Genomic DNA, 19,828 nt, shown 5'->3' on the forward strand with positions numbered 1-19,828 from the left:
GAAATCATCCAGTTTTTGTTGAGATTCAATCCATTTCATGTCAACATCATCAATGAAACGGAACCAAGACAAAGGTTTGGATAAAGATGTTGCAATAATTTGTTTTTCTAATTTGCCCATGAAAATATTGGCGTAAGACGGTGCCATTTTCGTCCCCATCGCTGTCCCGTTAATTTGAAGGTAATGCTCACCATTAAAGGTGAAATTGTTGCATTTCAGGACCAGAGTAAGCAGCTGGACTAAACATTCAGTAGGTGGTTCTAAAATGTTGCGCGAGTCCCATATTTCCCTACAAGATTGTATGCCGTCATCATGAGGTATGTTGGTATACAATGAGGTGACATCTAAAGTGACAAGGAGGGTTTCCGGAGGAAGAGGGTTCATGGATTCCATTTTACGAAGATAATCTGTAGTGTCTTGAATGTGGGAAGGAAGATTTTCTACATGAGATCTTAAATGAAAATCGACGAATTCTGAGATTTTCTCAGTCGGATGGCCGTTTGCGGATACAATGGGTCTACCAGGGTTGTTAACCTTGTGTATTTTGGGAAGAAGATACAATCGACCAGGCTTGGCATTCTCTGGCTTTAAATAACCAATTGTATCCTCATCTATGAGACCGTCATTGTACATGGTTTGTACCGCAGTGATAATTTTGGAGCTAAACTCGGAAGTAGGGTCATAGTCTAGCTTTTTATAAAATCTCTCATCAGAGAGCTGACGCACTGCTTCCGCGATGTAGTTAGCTTTGTCCATTATCACAACGGCACTGCCCTTGTCTGCCGGTTTTATCACAATATCATCTCGGTTTCTTAGCGATTGTATGGCTTTTTTCTCGTCAGGAGAGGTGTTGTAAAATGACGAGTACTTGTTGCTAGCTAGATGAACAACATCCGATTTGATTTTGTCGATAACATCTTCCAGTGTAGCAGATTTACTAGGTTTTGGAATCCATGAACTCTTCTTTTTAAAATGCGGAATTATGATTTCTTCCTCCGAGTCGGACGTGTCTGTGTCTTTCTCATTATCCACCTCTTTATCCTTGTTACCAAAATATTCTTTGATTCTGAGGGTTCTAGCAAAGTTATCAAGGTCATCTCCCAGTTTCATATCATCTATTTTATTGGGAGTAGGGCAAAAATTCAAACCCTTGGACAAGACTTTAGTTTCGTCCTCAGATAAAGAGACTGAGGATAAATTGACAACCGTGTTGTTGGGATCCATCGGAACTCGAATTTTTCTTTTAAATCTACGATTTCGAGGCTTTTTCTTATATTTTGTAGAGGGTCTAATTGAAGGGTGGTTAATTTGCACACCATCACGTTTAAATTTGTTGATCTGTTTGACGTGGAGCTTATGTGATTCAATATGGTTGATATCACCAAGACGTACTTGAATTTCGTCAAGTTCAGGATCAGACAAATGTTCACGGGATCGGCAGTGCAAATTATCACGTAGTTTATAAAAATAATTAACTTGATGAACACTATATATTGCAATGTAACTTGCAAAACCCAGAATGTTGTATACCTCCTTCAATGTCGTTGTGGCATGCAGTATGTTGGCGAGACAGAGCAGCCATTTAACAAACGCATGAATGGTCATCGAAGTGACTACACTTGCAAGCCCGACCTACCCGTAAGTCGTCATTTGAGATCACCTGGACACACACAAGCTGATCTCAAAAACCTTACCATCACGATCATAGACCACAACGAGGATTGGTCGAAGGTCGACAGAGTCGCTCGGGAAAGATTTTGGATAAGAAAGTTACGGACAGTCTCCCCAGAGGGTATAAATGAAAAAACATAGAACGAGTCCCTCATTTTCCTGTGACTACCTGTTTCAAACAACGCCGGATTTAGTACTGGCTTTACAGTTCGAAATTATTTTTAAAATAACAGTTTAAATTACAGGTTTTCATTGATTCGGGATGATGTATAAGTACGTTGCCACGTTCAATTATTTTACCTCATTATACAAAACTTATTTTTTCAATCATTATTAGACTGATATTCGTTTGGGAGGCTTAAATATGTAGTTTCTGTTGTAATTGCCCTACCGTTGTCTAATTTATACCATCCTGGATCGGTTAGGACATTTTTGATTTTTTTGTTTGAGGACTGCCCTCAATGCAGTTATAACATCTCAACTGTCACAACCTTTGGAAATCTAGAGTTGTGCCATTTCACATCGTAAATAACTATTTTTATTTTTGGCATATTTCTGTAGTCTTTGCGGTGTGTTTGGAAATTTTAAAATTGTTCCAGCATTCGCTTAAATTGTATAAATCAAGATTTTGATAGAGTCTCAATTTGAATTGACATGATTCATTTGTCATTGTGCAATTACCGAAGAAGGATATCTGTTATCCGAAATATCTAATATTTGTATATTTTATAGTTATTTAATGGTGATGTTGTACCCTTTTTGACTTGTTATATATACATATATATATATATATATTCAAATCAAAACAGACCATAACTGGAACATAGTGCATACATGTGTATTATACGTTTCTAGTCATGGTCGGTTCTCTTAGATTTCGAATAAAATCTTTTATTAGATATTGTCATTTTACTTGTATCAATGATATATACTCTCGTATTGTGTTCTGTTTTTTTTTAATTGATTTTATTCAAAGAAAACTTAATAGCGCCAACACAATATTCTGTTAAACTGACTTGAAAAAGTGCATTGTATGTGAGGCGCATGTAAATAAACTCGTCATAGATACCAGGATTGAAATTTAGACAAAAACATAAAATAAATAGAGTTATCTTTCTTTCCGCAAAATTATCGATACTTTTTTGGTCTATAATGTTCGTCTATACAGCTACGCTTCGAAAATCCAAGACATCAAGCGAAGACGCAGATGATTTCTATTTGCGATATCATCAATATAAAACATATACGAAAACCCTTTTGATTTTGTTCTGTATGATTCTTAGGAATCGTCTTTTGAAAGGGATAATGTCGTCTTTTTTATGTTCTTAGAGGCTATATAGTGGATTTAGTTTTCTCGTTTGAATTGTTTTACATTGTCTTATCGGGGCCTTTTATAGCTTACTATACGGTATGGGCTTTGCTCATTGTTGAAGGCCGAACGATGACCTATAGTTGTTAATGTCTGTGTCATTTTGGTCTTTTGTGGATAGTTGTCTCATTGACAATCATACCACATCTTCTTTTTTATATTAGTTTTTTTTCCAGCGTTTTCTCATTGTTTCTTGTTTTGTATAGTTATTCAACAAAACAAATTTATAAATATGGTAAAATTTGCTCTTTTTTGATAAGTGGCATTAATAAGACAGGTATCTGATAATTATTAGATAATCGCTCGACCTAGAGAACACTTTTACTGTGGAAAATGTCACTGTGTTTAAATCTAATGGTTCATGAATGATGGGACCGGGTCAAATGTCTTTATAGAAATGACATGCGTTGAGAAATACACCACCAAATTACAATAACATGTCATAAATTTCATTTGATCTGGAAAGTTATCAATTGTCTCCTATATTATGGTTGGGACATTTTGACTGAGTTTAAATGATGCATGCATTATTTTCATATGAATATACAACAGGGCATCAGCTGCTTGAGATAACAAAACAACATGCTATTGTTCTAAAAAAACCAAGTACATTCCAAAAAGCAGAATAAAAGTTGAAAAATTTTATTGACATTATTTAGAAATTAAATACCGTCTATTGATGTTATTCGTGTCATTTTCGAGTTATTAGTAACGTCTACCAACTCGATGAGGGGTTTATAAAGTTCTCGGATAATACCAATAATCTAGTACCACCCTTATATGTTTTACCAGAACAAGCACTGAACCATAAACAAATACAACCATTATTTTCAATAGGTGCTGCTCGTGAAAACTTCTATTTGAAGAGACTATGTGGTAGGGATAAAAAAAAATGAATATAAAAAAATGAAACTTAGTTTACAAGTTGCTTATTTTGAGAAATGCTAAACTTGATTCCCTACACACTACTTTTAAGATTTGTTCTTATATGTTACCTAGTCAGTATTCTTCTGTCTGTATTATGCATATATTTCCTAATCTGTATTTGCTTGTTATTGATTTTGTGCTTAACTAATTTGTTTTATTGAAATTCTACACAAATAAAATAATAAAAGAGCAATTTCAATAAAAAGCAAATGTAAATTAGGTAATATATGCATTATAGTGACAGGATAATTGATCATAATTCGGTGTAACTTTAATCCAGAGGCTTATTTAACCATGGTCTCATATTAATTGTACCATAAAATCAAAAAACATTCATCACAATTTCACATAAGAAACGGTTAGATTTAGAATTTAATATTCCAATTATTTTCATCCAAATATTCATTATATCATTTCTCGACATTTATGCATTAACTATTCTATCTTTGAACAATATATATAACTTGTATTGTTTGAACTGACTGTTTAATTAACATAAAGTATAACAAAAACCGTGTCCGAATAGTTTGATTGATACATAGGTCAGTAGAGACGTAAATTACATGTTAATGATTTATAGCTTTATCAAGTGGTTGTACAGGCTTTTGTTTCATGTAAAATTAATATATTCATAGAAGTAGAATTTGATGCAAAAACATTTTCATAACTTATGATAATATTCACATTTTTTCTATTTTGTTGCCAAACTTATCTTGTAAGATTCTATCACGTAACCTAACCATGAACCTCAACTAGTTGGAATCTATTTTTGGCTATTTTCAGCACTTCGGTGTTGACACGAATATCAATTATATGGTATTTTTTTTTATAAATTTCCTGTTACAAAATTTTTAATTTTTCTTATCCCAGGAATAAATTACCTTAGCTGTATTTGGCACAATATTTCAGAAGTTTTGGGTCCTCGATGCTCTTCAACTTTGTACTTGTTTGGCTTCGTGATTATTTTGATCTGAGCGTCACTGATGAGTCGTATGCAGACGAAACGCGCGTCTGGCGTACTAAATATTATAATCCTTGTACCTTTGATAACTATTTACACCACTGGGTCGATACCACTGCTGGTGGGCGTTTCGTCCCCGAGGGTATCACCAGCCCAGTAGTCAGCACTTGATTATGTGCTTACAATTTTTTTTCACAAGCAGTTTTATCATGGATTTGGATGTACAATATTTATATGTAGACTTTTTGTGGGAAGGTTTATTAATAACAGTACATTTTAACTTGTTAGTTTTACTTTCTTTTACTCAATAGAACATGTACATAATTTTCAAATATGTTATGGGCTTTTTGAAATTGGTGTCACCTAAAAAACGGATTATGTTGGGGGTATTTGGTTAGTGGGGGAGTAACTAACAACAGAAAAGACAATTTTGATTTGTGAATCGGTTGCAGATTTAAAATGGTTTTATCCTTTCAACTCAAATTACCTTTTAAATAAGAACATTTATGTAACGAATTTTACCAAAAAAACAGTAGTATAATTCATTTATGTGAATTTTTCATTTGATCTATTTTTGTGATAATTTTTCATATCATGATACTCGCTTGAAGTGGAAAATTAAAGCTAGAAACTAAGGAGGCACGTGGCGTTGCTAACGAAATAAACATGAAATTGACAACGTCTTCATGGTAAAATAGCGATAAACAGATTATCATTGGTCATCTTAACTCGATTGCTTTTCTCGCTTTCGCCGTACTGGCTCAAGCGGGAAAATCAATCTCGTTGAGATGATCAACGATAACCTATAAATATATAACACTCCTCTATTCATACTTTCCACGTGAAAAATAAGAATTGCAGGGCATAATAAATAAATAAATCACATTAAATAAATGAACCTAGGTTAAGATATTAAAGAAAATTTCACCCAGCGCCTTGATCCGTAATGAAATGATTTATGTATTCCTTATTTATATATATTTATGTATAGTTATATGAAAGATGCACTCAAAAATATGTCACGATGATAAATGTTATGGACTGTGTTTTAATAGTTTTCACAGTTAATAAATTATTTGTTCAATTATTATATATGATATTTATTACTTTACTAAATGTACATTTATCATGTTTTTGTTTCATAACATTGGAATTTTCAGTTATTAGATAAATAATATTCATTTTTCTTACGTTAATACTAATAGTATTTCTAGATTTTTAATCTTGAAATTATTTACTACTAACGAAATTAAGTCTTAAGATAGCTTCAATGTGCATGCTGAGACATGTCGTAAGTTAGTCCTTACATTATTCTAATCTATTTATAAGACAGTTCTAATTACAGATACTGGGCCCCTACATACAAAAAAGGAATCATAAATATTCGAAATATTTAATATAATGACAAAAAATATGTTGTAACGTATCAAGCGTTTGCTAAATGTGGTAAAAGAATAAATGATTTGTAATGTCTTTTAACTTCAACTTTTTTAGAATTCTAATGAAGTTATTGTCATTATCAATTATACTCATTATAGAAACGTAGGACTCGTCAGTGACGCTCGAATTATAAATGTTAAATTGCCAATAATAATAACGATGTAGAAGAGCTTTAAGAACCAAAATTTCCGTATTGCTTTAACAAATACAGTTAAGTGATATATTCCTGAGTTCAAAAAACCTTAGTGTTCTGAAAAATTCAAAGTTTTGTAAACAGTTATTTTTGTAATATGGCCATACCTATGATTATTCATAAAGTATACCTTTTTGCCTGTTTTCCTGGCAAATATAAATGATAACACATAGATCCTCAGTAAACAAATTATTAGCCGTATTAGGATGTTATTCCGAACATGTTATAGCGGTTTTATTTTCTACACTATATATAGTTCCCTATTCTATTAGAATATGAGTCCAGATTGTATATACAATACATGACATAGCAGTAAATTGTTTGCTCTGACAGTGGTCATCATATAATGCTGACCATTAGTAGCACGTGTTTATTTATTATTCACATTTATTTTCAGATGTCAAGGTTTATCAATTGAAGCTATGAACATGTCAACAAAAATATGATATTTTTGACAACTAGATTGTACGTTTATTATTGTTTTATCGCTGCAATTACATGTAGAGCTACTTTTACGATCTTTCAGGAGGTTTATTCTATCTTAGCTGTGAAAATGTGTGAAGTAAGATATTAATTACCCCTTAGTGTCTTAATCTTTTTGCCTATCATTTAACTTCAATACTAAACGTGCGGATTCCTTCCTTTGTTCGTGTGATAATCTATCTCTTTCTTACCATTCTTGTCCTGGCAATGTTATACTATTTCACCCTCATCATAGTTCACATATGAGTTAAAGTGTATGTTGTGTATACGCCTATGACATAGCAACCATATAAAAAAACAGAAGTTGGACAACAGACCCCTAGTGTCGATACAATATTGAGCTTTAAATTGTTCGATTCTAAAAATATTTTGAGCAAATTGAACAAAAATAATGAAAGATCTTCAAGTAACAAAAACAACACAAATAAAACCAACATTTAGATATAATAAAAAGTAAAATCACAAAAATACTGAACTCCTAATAAAATTCAAAAAGGAAAGTCCTAAACGACTACAGCTAGTTTACTAAAGAGTTTATTAACTTTTGAAAGAAATGTGTATTCGTGGTGCATTAAGCTATGGTTCAATGTCTCAAACATCTCCTTTTTTAGTTTTACAAGTTTTAGTTAAAGGCTTAAGTAATGAGAGTTAACTATGCAAAAATGTATTTGACCAGGTTATACAAATCAACAGATAAATGGCTAACCCGTGTTAAGAGAAAGGAATATCTCTTGCACGTAAAAGACAATTTCGAATTATTCTAAATAATAAGGATGTTCTTATCCCAGTCGTATTAGGCAAAACGTTTTTGAACTTTTGGTCCTCAATGCTCTTCAACTTTGTACTTGTTTTGGCTTTCGAAATTTTTTAATCTGCGGGTCACTGGGTTGGATTGTGTGGACGAAACGCGCGTCTGGCGTATTAATTTATTTGTATTGCATTCCTGTCAAGTTATGTTATCATTTTAATGTTATATTTAACATTGCCATAAAAGCGGGAGGTTTGACATGTCAGAAAACCAGGCTCAACCCGACATTTTTTTTCTTAAAATATCCTGTACCAAGTGTAGGAAAATGACCATGGTTAGATTATAGTTCGTTTCTGTGTGTGTTATATTTTAATGGTGTGTTTCTGTTGTTTTGTAGTTCACCTTTTATATTTGATGTGTTAACCTCAGCTTTAGTTTGTAACCCAGGTTTGTTTTTTCTCAATCGATTTATGAATTTCAAACAGCGGGATACAACTGTTGCCTTTTTTTATTGTACAATTCGAAAAGAGCAGGCTAATGCTGCTATATGGCAGCACTCACACCTGCGAAGTAGAAAGGGATTAATATAATGTGTAATAACTTGTTTCGCAATCCACTATTAATAAATGTTTAAGCAGTTCAACAACTCTTTGAATTTTAAAAACTAAAATTCATTTTAGGCGGTACCTTAATGAGAGTCGATTGAACATGTTCTTTAATTAATTTTCTTTTAGATCTTGTTGAATACTTTAGCTTGATACATTTCATCTCTTCCTATAACAAATTTCGAGGTACTATAGCCGAAAACGCAGGAGAGGGGAAAATGTTATTATTAAGGGACACAACTCCAGAACTGAGTCGATTGACAGGTGATTGCTGAACGGTTTTGCTGGTAACACTTTTAATCTTATCTTATTTTTTAATAAAATATTCAAAACGGGATGAGACATATAAAGTTAATATAATTAAGTTAAGGAAGGGCGGTAGCTTCTTGCAAAAAACGTGAGGCACTTGCTGTCATGACTGTATAATTTTTCAAAAACACACAATGTAATTGTTGATAACGAAAAAATATTCTGCAGAAATTTTCCATAGATACTTGGGACAGGACAATTCTTAAGTCTTTCTTTTTTTTAAAATCGTTATTGTTTTCTATGATTTTAATCATTTTACCCGTTTATTTTTTTGTATTAAAGAACATAAAAATGCAGTAACTGCAAATAACTTGTATTTGCTATTTACTATCAATTTCAAAAGAGGGACGAAAGATACATGTACCAAAGGGACAGTCAAACTCATAAATCTTAAAACAAACTGACAACGCCATGGCTAAAAATGAAAAAGACAAACAAACAACAGCACACATGACACAACATAGAAAACTAAAGAATAAACAACACGAACCCCACCAAAAAACTAGGGGTGTCAGTTTACTATCCACAGCTGTCACTGATACAATGCAAATAACTTGTATTTGTTATTTTGATACCATCAATTCCCAAGCTGTCACTACTATAATATAATACAAAAACAGTTGACAAAAAACAATTATGACAGACATGGACCAACTGCAACCACTGACCTATAGGACCCTGACTTTATACCAGTTCATAAAGAATGTGGCGTGGTTACACATGTTTGCAAATCCCAAACCCTTCACAAAACTTTCGAAGTGGTGTTACAGCACAACATAAAATTAAACTGTAAAAATTAGAAGCAATTGGCTTAACTTAGAAGATTGGTACAAGTCACAATACAACTTACTTTAATACAATAGAAACACAGCACCAAAATAAAGTACTCGCAGTTACTGAATGCTAGTTCAAAGCCAATTGCAACTAAAAAGTAAATCATGTTCTTCTAGACTAAAGTATCAATCAATACACATCCAACGGATTGAGCTCAAGACGTCATAAACAGTCTTGTGTGTATATTTTGCAATGCACAAGATCGTGTTTTAATCTTACTGTAAATGACGTCTTTATACTAAATCCATAGGACGTTAGGTTTATACTAACTAATATCTTAGTCTTAAATACAATATTGTGTTATTTTTATTTTTCGTAATTCAAATAGCTGTCAGTAGCTTCTAGATCTCCCAGATCTTTACATGGTGTCTTTTTTGTAGTGGAATGTATCGATATGCTGCCACATCCGGTCTGTGTTTTCGATGTTTTCTTGTAATGGTTACGGGAGGGTTTGGCACCAGCAAGCTAATTTAACTCAGTCACATTCTATTTGTGCCTGTCCCAAGTCAGGGGCCTGTAGTTCAGTGGTTGTGTTGGGTTTATGTCTGTCATGTTTTATATATACATGTATATAAATTATTTGTCGTGAATGGTTTTGTTATATATAAGATCTTTACTTTAGTTTTCTCAATTTCATATTTTCAATGTTGATGCCTGTTATAGCAGACAGTACGATTTTTCATCGTTGAAGGTTACCCATAATTGCATGCATCCACTTTATTTGAACTGGTGGATAGTAGTTTCATTGACAATCATACCACATCTGCTAATCTTTATATTGAGAAACCTTGTGCAATGAAAGAACAGTAAACACTACACAGTATCGACAGGATGTATAATAATAAGTATATATAGTTCTGAAACAAGTTAATGTTAGTACCAATAAAAACAATAATTAAAGATTTTACCGTAATTGTGTTAATTTGAATACCTTTAAGAGTAATTTTATTCAATTTGTTTACATGGGTCGTATCTGAATTTAAAGGCTTTATAAACAGCAACTTCGTAAATATATGAATGCGATATTCCTTTTTTGAACTTTACAGGTACAGACAAAGTTCAAAACCAAATACTTGTATCTATGAGAGAATTAGGTAAAGGTTTGAGTAAGTTTGTGAAAACAAGAACCATAGTTTAAATAATGTTTCGGTTTTTAATACATAAATTATGTTCATTGAAATCTAAAACGTAACTTCAGAACTGGGCATAGCGAACAAGTTCTGAAACATCCACTCAGTAATTAGAGGTCAAAGAAACATCCCCGTCCAAAACGAAAGAAAATAACAATCGGGAACGAACATTCATCTTTTTTGTCGTTAATTTGTGTAAAGAGTATACCGGATACACATGAAATATCTTAACCTAGGAAAAGACAGCTACTGCTACCTGTATTATTCAAATTAAGTAAAATGCGAAAATTCTTGATTATTTCAAGCAAAAAAATATTACCACGGTAAAAGTAAGTGTTTTGATTTGTCTATTTAGACGGATCTTAACCGAGATTGATCATAAACTGTAATTCATAACAATACAAAATCATGTCTGCTATTAAAGGGGCGCGATTGGTTCCATATGAATACCTACAGCTTGTCGATGAACTTTATCACCGAACGTACTTAAATTTTCTGAAGAAGAACATTTAAGGCTTTAATCTTTTCATCTCACAGTTCCAATATTAATATATGTAAGTAAATTTATAAATAAGACGATGTGGTATGGGTGTCAATGAGACAACAATCCATCCAAGGCACATTGTATAAAAGTAAACAATTATAGCATATTTTCCTTTTTTTAATACAAAAGAAGGCTTTAAATGAGTAGCAGAAATAAATTTTCTCATGACCATTTACATGTATTCAGTAATTTGATAATATTATGTACAAAAAATCAAAACATTATAGCTGTCAACTGAATAAATATTGAACGAACAATCTGAAACAACATCAGTTTTAGATACGCTTTAAATAGATAATTCTATTATTTTCACTTGCTTTATTGTAAAAATGTTAATAGAGGTCAGAGAACTAGTCAGTAATACAGCGGTAGTAGTCGCTGAAAAACCTTAACGTTGAAATGAAACAAATTTGAACGGGTTTTTGTTGGTTTAGGTTCAATTTTCAGAGAAGCTGTTGGTAGTGACATGATAATTAAGAATTTGACTCTCTGTGGAGCGCATGGCCTTGAATGCATAATTTTTTATGAATGTAACATTTTTTTTCTTGATTAATTCTTTGTAGCATTTACATTATAGCATTACTGCGCTGCTGGTTACTTTAGTTTAAACATATTTTTTTTTTGCTGAATTAAAGCAAAATGGATTAGACACAAGTAAATCATACTTATGAAGTCTTCTCCATAAAACAATATAAAATTACAATAATAGTATAACATAATGGACATGCATATAAAGCAAACAGTTTATAGAATATAATACTAGCTTTCATAGGTAAAAAGAGGAGAGAGAGAAAAAAAAGAGAAAAAGAAAGTTTGAAAAGTCATATAATTCTGTGACGATGACGTGTGTATGGTGATGACGATGATGTTCCGTGCCAGTAACAATAACGCTCTATAAAGGCATAAGAAATCTGTTTGGCCTTTTTAATGAAATTTTGTTACTTTGGATACTTTGTCCGCCGGTACGACACAAAACGATTTGCGATAAATTTAATTTTGTTTTCAATCTGGGAAATGTGCGTATAACTTACTCTTTTTAAATTAATTCATTCAAATGTTCGAATATCAATAATATTAAGACATATATCAAAATATGATTTAAGTGTCTTTTAGCTGATTTCTCCCGTTTACACCAATGTTTAAAGTAGGAGGAAAGAGCATCTAAAAACTACGACGACACTGTTTCCAATTCATTTTCGACGGTGAACGATATGTTGGTCATTTTTTTCTTTAAAAATTTAACAACCTCTTGGTCTTGGACGATATCGAGGTTCCATGTAACTATATAACAATATGGATCATATCTAAACGTCTATGTCTCGCGTTCCGTAGTGATGTCTGGTGCAATCGGCGTATACTAAAAATAATCGACTTCTTCATCGTTTATTTTAGTACGCATACCAAATTATAGAATGGTTTATACTATCAAAATATGTTTAGCATATTAAGAATAGTACAATCATCAAAAGTAAATTGATAAAATCAAACCATCTGTTAATGTAACATTTTTTTTAATTGCCTTTTAAATTTGACCACACGCGGACACAGGTTATGTGATATATGAGTCTACTTATATATTAGTCTGATTTTGAAAAACACTCTTTGAAAATATTATGTTATCTACTAATGATGTTAGACCTTCTTTTCAAAAAAGTGTATGTTAAACATTGTTTTTCAAGATACATTATAAAAAGTAAAATTAGTACGATGTTTAGTACGTTGATTGAGGTTGCATTTGTTTCTTTGTATTGATCTGATCATTTAATAAGATAGGGAATGAAATGAGGAATGTGTCAAAGAGACAACAACCCGACCAAAGAGCAGGAAACAGCCGAAGGCAACCAATGGGTCTTCAACACAGCAAGAAATTCCCGCACCCGGAGATGGACCTCAGCTTGGGAAATGCACAAAAATGCGGCGTGGTTAAACATGTTTTGAGAGATCTCAACCCTCCCCTTTACCTCTAGCCATTGTAGAATAAAGAAAGACGCAGCAAGACACGGTAAAACTCAATCTAAAAAAGGTCCGAGTCCGATGTCAGATTAGGTAACAAAAGAAAATATAATTTCATACGGTTGAACTTAGTGAATTAGAGCGAAATTATTTTCTTTTGTTTTTTCATGATGTATAGGTGTCGTACAGATCTGTACCTATCGTGTGGTGCACTTTAATTATGAGTTTTTGTATTCTTCATACTTTCACACTAAGCTATTTCCTTTAAATGGGTTTTCAAAGGCATACATTATCATGGGGTGGCAAATATGAGACTAATACTAAGTAAGCTCCAGTCCTTAATTAAACTGGTTGAAAGATTATGTCTTCATATGAATCCCATTTCAACTGATTTCTATAGTTTGTTTTATTCTATTTTATTACATCATTGTTTCATATTAAGGGTGGGTTGGTGCACCCACAAACATGTTAAACCCCGGCTCATTTGTATCATTGCAATTATACCTAATCTTTTTATTCTTATTATAACGTAAACGTCATGAGTCATACGAAAATTATAGGTTTTTTTTTTATTCAAAATGGTCTCAATTATAATTGAGGAAGTTTTAGAAATGTTAACTTGTCCCATGTCAGATTTTGTCATTTATACCGAGGGGATAACGACATCTGTAACTTCGTATATTAATCCAAGACTGTTTGCCAAAAATTACAATGAATCTTCAAATTATGTATGCAATTATCCTGATTTTTTTCTTTCTGAGCGGATTTGGCTGGTAGGATTTATAGACCAATGAAAAAGACTCTGATCGCTGTTGTTATTAAAATTTTACTTTACCTATATTTACCATTAAAGTTTCAAGATGAAATCCAAAATCGGAATAATATAAGGAGTTATGTTTTTAATTGTCTAACATAAAAACTTACGCTCTTAGTCAGATGGACGGTCGCCGAATAGGGAAAAATGATTTTTGAAAAAATGATGCCGGATGATGAAGATAATAACAGAATACGTAAGCGATGTTTGTCTTATCATATGCATTTCAAAATATTGATATAAGGCCGTTAGTTATCTCGTTTGAATTGTTTGTCATTTCGGGGCCTTTTATAGCTGACTATGCAATATGGGCTTTGTTCATTGTTGACGGACGTACGGTGACCTATAGCTGTTAATTTCTTCTTATTTTTTTTTTATATAACATATACTTATTGAAATGAAAAATTGAACAACAGTTTAAGTCGATTAACATTAACAAATAGTATAAGAGCAACAACGAGTTCACAAATGCATCATAACTGCAAATTTGAAAAATTATTTATTTCTGTGAAATTCAATGATGATATATAAGGACTCATATATGTAAACTTTGAAAAGGAATCAACTTCTAGAGGGTAAATTCTTGATAAATATAAAAGTTTGCACTGTAGAGATTATTACAGTAAAATCGTGTGCAATAGAAGCCAACGTTTTAGTTTTTATTACTGCCCTTTGTCTAAATAAAAATTAATAATGATTTGTCAGCGAAAAAAAAAAGGAAAAAGGATAGGAACAGAATTTTATAAATTGATTAATGTAGGTATTAACATATTTGCTTATTAAGGTATATGTTTCAAATGTCTATAGTAATACGATATGGTCATTGTGATGGACAACGTTGTATATTTCGAAAAATTTATTTGACACCTCGAAGTCTTTATTGTGACAACCTCGGATAAATAATTGTGTATTTGATTTTATTGTAACCTCAAATGGACATCAACATGAATATAGCAAGCCTGTATTGGTCATGTACAATAGACCAAGGAGTAATAAAATCTCAACTATATAAGGTGAATTCACGCAGGACTTCTATCACAAGTTTCATCGAATCCATACATTGTAAGTATACTTCTCTTTTTATAAGATTATAATGAATACTATTCATCTGAATAATAAGTAAAATAATTTTCAAACATTTATTTCTTTAACATCTCATTGGTTTTTATGTTATAAAAAAAGTCTTTTAATTGTATAGCATCATATTTTTTTTACCAAAGAATGCAACGAAAAATAATTTATCATATTGCAATTGTGAAAATATAGCATTGTATTATGGACTTTGAGTTGATACAAAAAAATCTGAAACAGTTTTTCAAGCAGTAGTATATAATTGAAGGGTTATTGCATAAATGTTGATGAATATTTCTCTTGCGATCTCGTGCAATATGCAAATCTGCTCATGACAATATTCACCATTATTTGTGCAATTATACTTTTCAATAATGTACATCCATATATGAATAGGAGGCACAATACACCACTATATACCAATTCTAGAGTCTTTCTGGTTGATAATTTGCTATCGTAATTTTTAAATTAAGCACAATTAACCTATTGCATTAGCACACATATTTTTAAAATGATAAATCAATGAGTAACATATTTTGTTATACTTCAAATCCTATTGGTGGCAATTTATTTTTATTATCTTATAAAGATGTAGTATTAGTTAGTAACTCAACTTGTCAAGTATACTCCAAGTATAGCATGCACACGTGGACAATTCCAGGAATCATGATGCATTATGGGTATTTCTGGGTTTTGAATACCAGTATACATGTATAATTAATTAAAACCATATCTGTGTCTTAATATTTACGGAAATGAAAGTTGAAGTTCTTAACTTACGATTTTTTTTGGCAAAATAGATATACGCTCTTTTCAATTGTTTCATCCGTCATACAGAAACAACAACTAAAGAATCTTAAAATCTTCTAGTTGAAAAATATATATAATTGTTCCATCCTTGTTTTAAATAAATTATGCGTTAAGTATTGAAAAAAATTGCATTAAGACATCTAAATAAATGTGAATGAAACGAACTAACCATAGAAATTAGTAACATGTACCTTTTTTACATTGTAGTCGAACTCTCTGAAAAGATTATTGTAATAATGAAATATACTATAATATTCTATTGCTTCTGGCACTAGAAATAATAACAATAATAGTTAAGAATATAAAAAATACGACTAATGCTTTTTGGCAAACTTTATCATATATAAATCAACAAGAACAATTGAAAATGTAAACACGACGGAAAAAACAAAAATCGTTTCATATTAAACAAAAAATATACATATATTTTTTTATTATTCCTCAGACTGATCATCATGTTCAAGGAATTAGCTGTCCTCTGTCTTTCTCTGGCCGTAGTCTACGCTGGTGGATACGGTGGATACCGTAAAGGAAAAGGTGGATATGGTGGTGGAGGCTGGGGTGGATTCGGCGGCGGTGGATTCGGCGGCGGATTCGGAGGTGGAAAAGGTGGATACGGTGGAGGTTATGGCGGTAAAGGTGGATACGGAGGTGGTTTAGGAGGATTCGGAGGTTTTGGTGGTGGTGGATACGGAGGCGGATATGGTGGATTTGGAGGTGGATTCGGAGGTGGTAAAGGTGGATACGGTGGTGGTTATGGAGGTAAAGGTGGATACGGAGGAGGATACGGTGGACTCGGAGGTGGATTCGGAGGTGGATTCGGAGGATTCGGTGGCGGCAAAGGAGGATACGGAGGAGGATATGGTGGATTAGGAGGATACGGAGGTGGATATGGTGGAAAGGGTGGATACGGAGGTGGATACGGTGGTGGATACGGAGGTGGATACGGAGGTGGATACGGAGGTGGATATGGTGGAGGTTTAGGAGGTGGATTCGGTGGTGGATTCGGAGGATTCGGTGGTGGCAAAGGAGGATACGGAAAATATTAAGGTATTTAAATGAGTTTTTGTTAACAAGATATATATCTACCTAAGGAGGATCCACTGTCAAAATTAATAACCAAGAAATAAATTTGAAATACGATAAAGAATTTCAAAAATAAAATTCTTTATTCTTATGCTTTGATTAATATCCTTATATAATTAGAGAAACTGCATGCATATTGCATATTGCTGTGTAATGCAATTAACTCGTTTTTTGTTAAGATGGTTCTTCTTTTTTTATTTTATTCGTTTTCTTTTTTTTAATCATATTATACCTAAATATTTTGAAACTAACCAAGCATAATATCAATTCTAAAAAATTGTTAACGTTCCTTTTTTTTATTTTCAGCAACTATCCATGCATTGACGACCAGAATTCCTTGAGAAAATCCGTTTTGTTTGCAATTATGTTTGTTGTTTGATATTTATTTAGTTATGCAACGGAATAAACATTTCCATAAAACTAAAATGCTTTATTTTATTGAAAAACAAGCAATTATAGTGCTTCTACAATTTGTTACAATCATCAGACTACGTTATCAGGTAAATTAGGTGAACATATACAAATATAGAATGTGTTTTCATGTTGAGCTTATTGCATTTCTTTTGGAGAAAGTTTATATTTTGAACAAAACATTTGAAACGTTTTTGTCAGTATAGACGTCAAGAAAGAAGAACAAAAAAAAAAAAAAAAAAAAACACGATAATGTCCTGATTTTACCTTATTTCTATTTCATATCTGCCATTTGATTTGGGAGATTCATTGATATCTTTATAATATTTGAGATAACAAAAGTATAAATGGACAATCCAATAAAACCAAGATTTTTTTAGATTTCCAAAGCATATTCGAATTCGAAATTTGTGATGAGGTATGATTTCCTTTGAGACAGCTCTTTACAAGAGACCAAATGACACAGAAATTAAAAACTAAAGGTCACTGTACGGCCTTCATCAATGAGCAAAGACCATACCGCATAACCGGCTATAAAAGGTCCCTAAACGACAAACCTTAAAAAACTTCAAACGAGAAAACTGACGGCCTAGTTTATGTACAAAATTACGCATGTGAGAGTCATGTAGATAATTATTTTTAAAAGTAACACCTTTTATAAATACTTGGTTTGTGCATACCTTCTATAAATCTAGCCTCATATTCATCCCTAATGCAATTAATTTTGGCAAAACGAAGTTCTTTCCTTTGTCTTTCAATAAAAGTAGTGTGGACTGTGAAGTTAAACGACCTTTATCATTCACATAACATGATAATTGGTACTTAGACGTATAGAAACTTAATATTCCAACTTAAATGTACATATAGATAAAACTTTAGGTGGTGCTTAAGATTTTTTTTTTTTTTTTTTTTTTATTGTCAGACATTTTGATCGCACTCAATCCAGTAGTGTGTGGAAAGAGAGGATACATATACCAAAGGGATATTCAAGTTGAAAACAAATTGACACGTGTTATGCGTATTAGTGCGTTTTTTTTTTCCTACATTGATTAGAGGTATAGGGGAGGGTTGAAATCTCAAAAAAACATGTTTAACCCCACCGCAATTTTGCGCCTGTACTAAGTCAGGAGCCTTTGGCCTATGATAGTCTTGTATGATTTTTAATTTTAGTTTCTTGTGTATAATTCGGAGTTTATTATGACGTCCATAATCACTGAACTAGTCTAGATATTTGTTAAGGGCCCAGCTGAAGGACGTCTCCGGGTGCGGGAGTTTCTCTCTACATTGAAGACCCATTGGTGGCCTTCGGCTGTTGTCTGCTCTATGGTCGGGTTGTTGTCGCTTTGACACATTCCCCATTTCCTTTCTCAATCTTATTATGTGGTGTAAAAAAACCAGCAGTACACAAAACAAAGACTAAGCAACACGAACCTACTAAAATGATCTTTCCAATAGATGCTCAGTCAATCTGTTCACTGTGCAATGGTTAATATCAGCTGCTGAGTTTTCCAATTTCCGAAAAAAAAAACAGCGAAATAAACACATGATGAAAACTAGTTTCAGCAGCACAAGCTTAATCAAAATCATTGATGGTGTGTGTTAAATAAGGGTAAGCAGTACTTGTTAACAAAAAATCTGATATTTCAACATGAAATATGATAAAGCGATATACATACATTGTATGTACATAAGCACACCCACTAGAACACGCATCAATATATACAATAATAATCAGAACAGGAAAGGACATTAACTCTCAGCTATTAACGATTTAAAAAAATAGCCGAATATAAGGAAACAATAAGAAACCAAATTACACCAAATCAAAGAATGTTTGTAATGTCTGAACATAACCAAAAAGTACTTTATCAGTGGAGATAAACTTATGCCCTTCAATGATCTAATATTGGTGGTTGTACACCATAGAAATTTCACACAGCAACTTCATAACTGGTCCGAGTACACAGTTATTTCGTAGTGCATCTTTTTTAGACTAAATCCCATCTGCGCTTTCTTGATATTTTTAAAGAGTGTTGTACTACTTGACAAATTATATCAAAATTATAGAAAACTTCATCGGCTCTAACTCAAAATTTGGACAATTCTGTGTTAAGGGGGTCTTGGAATCTTTTGACAGCTTCCGAAGTGCTAATTTTTAACATTTTTCCGCTGGAACAAATCACCACTTTACTTTAAAATTGATGTCCCATTTTTTACCCCCCTACTTGCTATATGAGCCAGTCATAAAACATGAAGAAATACATTTGGAAGGGGTATACAAAAAATTTGTAAGCAAAACACTGTCCACACTAGGGACTATGGTCGTGAAAGGACAATAACTGTGTACTCGGACCGACTAACCCGAATAATGTCAGTCGTTATATTCCTTCGATCATCGATTGCTATTTTGATTAATATTAGACAGGAATATGCACCACATAATAGCAAAAAAAAAAAAAAAAGCCAGTG

At 32.4% G+C, this 19,828-nt stretch overlaps 1 protein-coding gene across 1 annotated transcript; it reads left to right on the forward strand.

The window, feature by feature from the left end:
* Positions 1-16,295: 16,295 nt before the first annotated feature.
* On the forward strand, positions 16,296-17,374 carry LOC143081615 (uncharacterized). Its single transcript, XM_076257396.1, has 2 exons — positions 16,296-16,912; positions 17,255-17,374. Exon 1 carries the CDS (start codon positions 16,318-16,320, stop codon positions 16,909-16,911), a length of 594 nt encoding a protein of 197 aa, XP_076113511.1. The 5' UTR covers positions 16,296-16,317; the 3' UTR covers position 16,912; positions 17,255-17,374.
* The last annotated feature ends 2,454 nt before the right edge of the window (positions 17,375-19,828 follow it).

This window comes from Mytilus galloprovincialis, chromosome 7 (assembly GCF_965363235.1).
Source record: "Mytilus galloprovincialis chromosome 7, xbMytGall1.hap1.1, whole genome shotgun sequence".
NCBI lineage: Eukaryota > Metazoa > Mollusca > Bivalvia > Mytilida > Mytilidae > Mytilus > Mytilus galloprovincialis.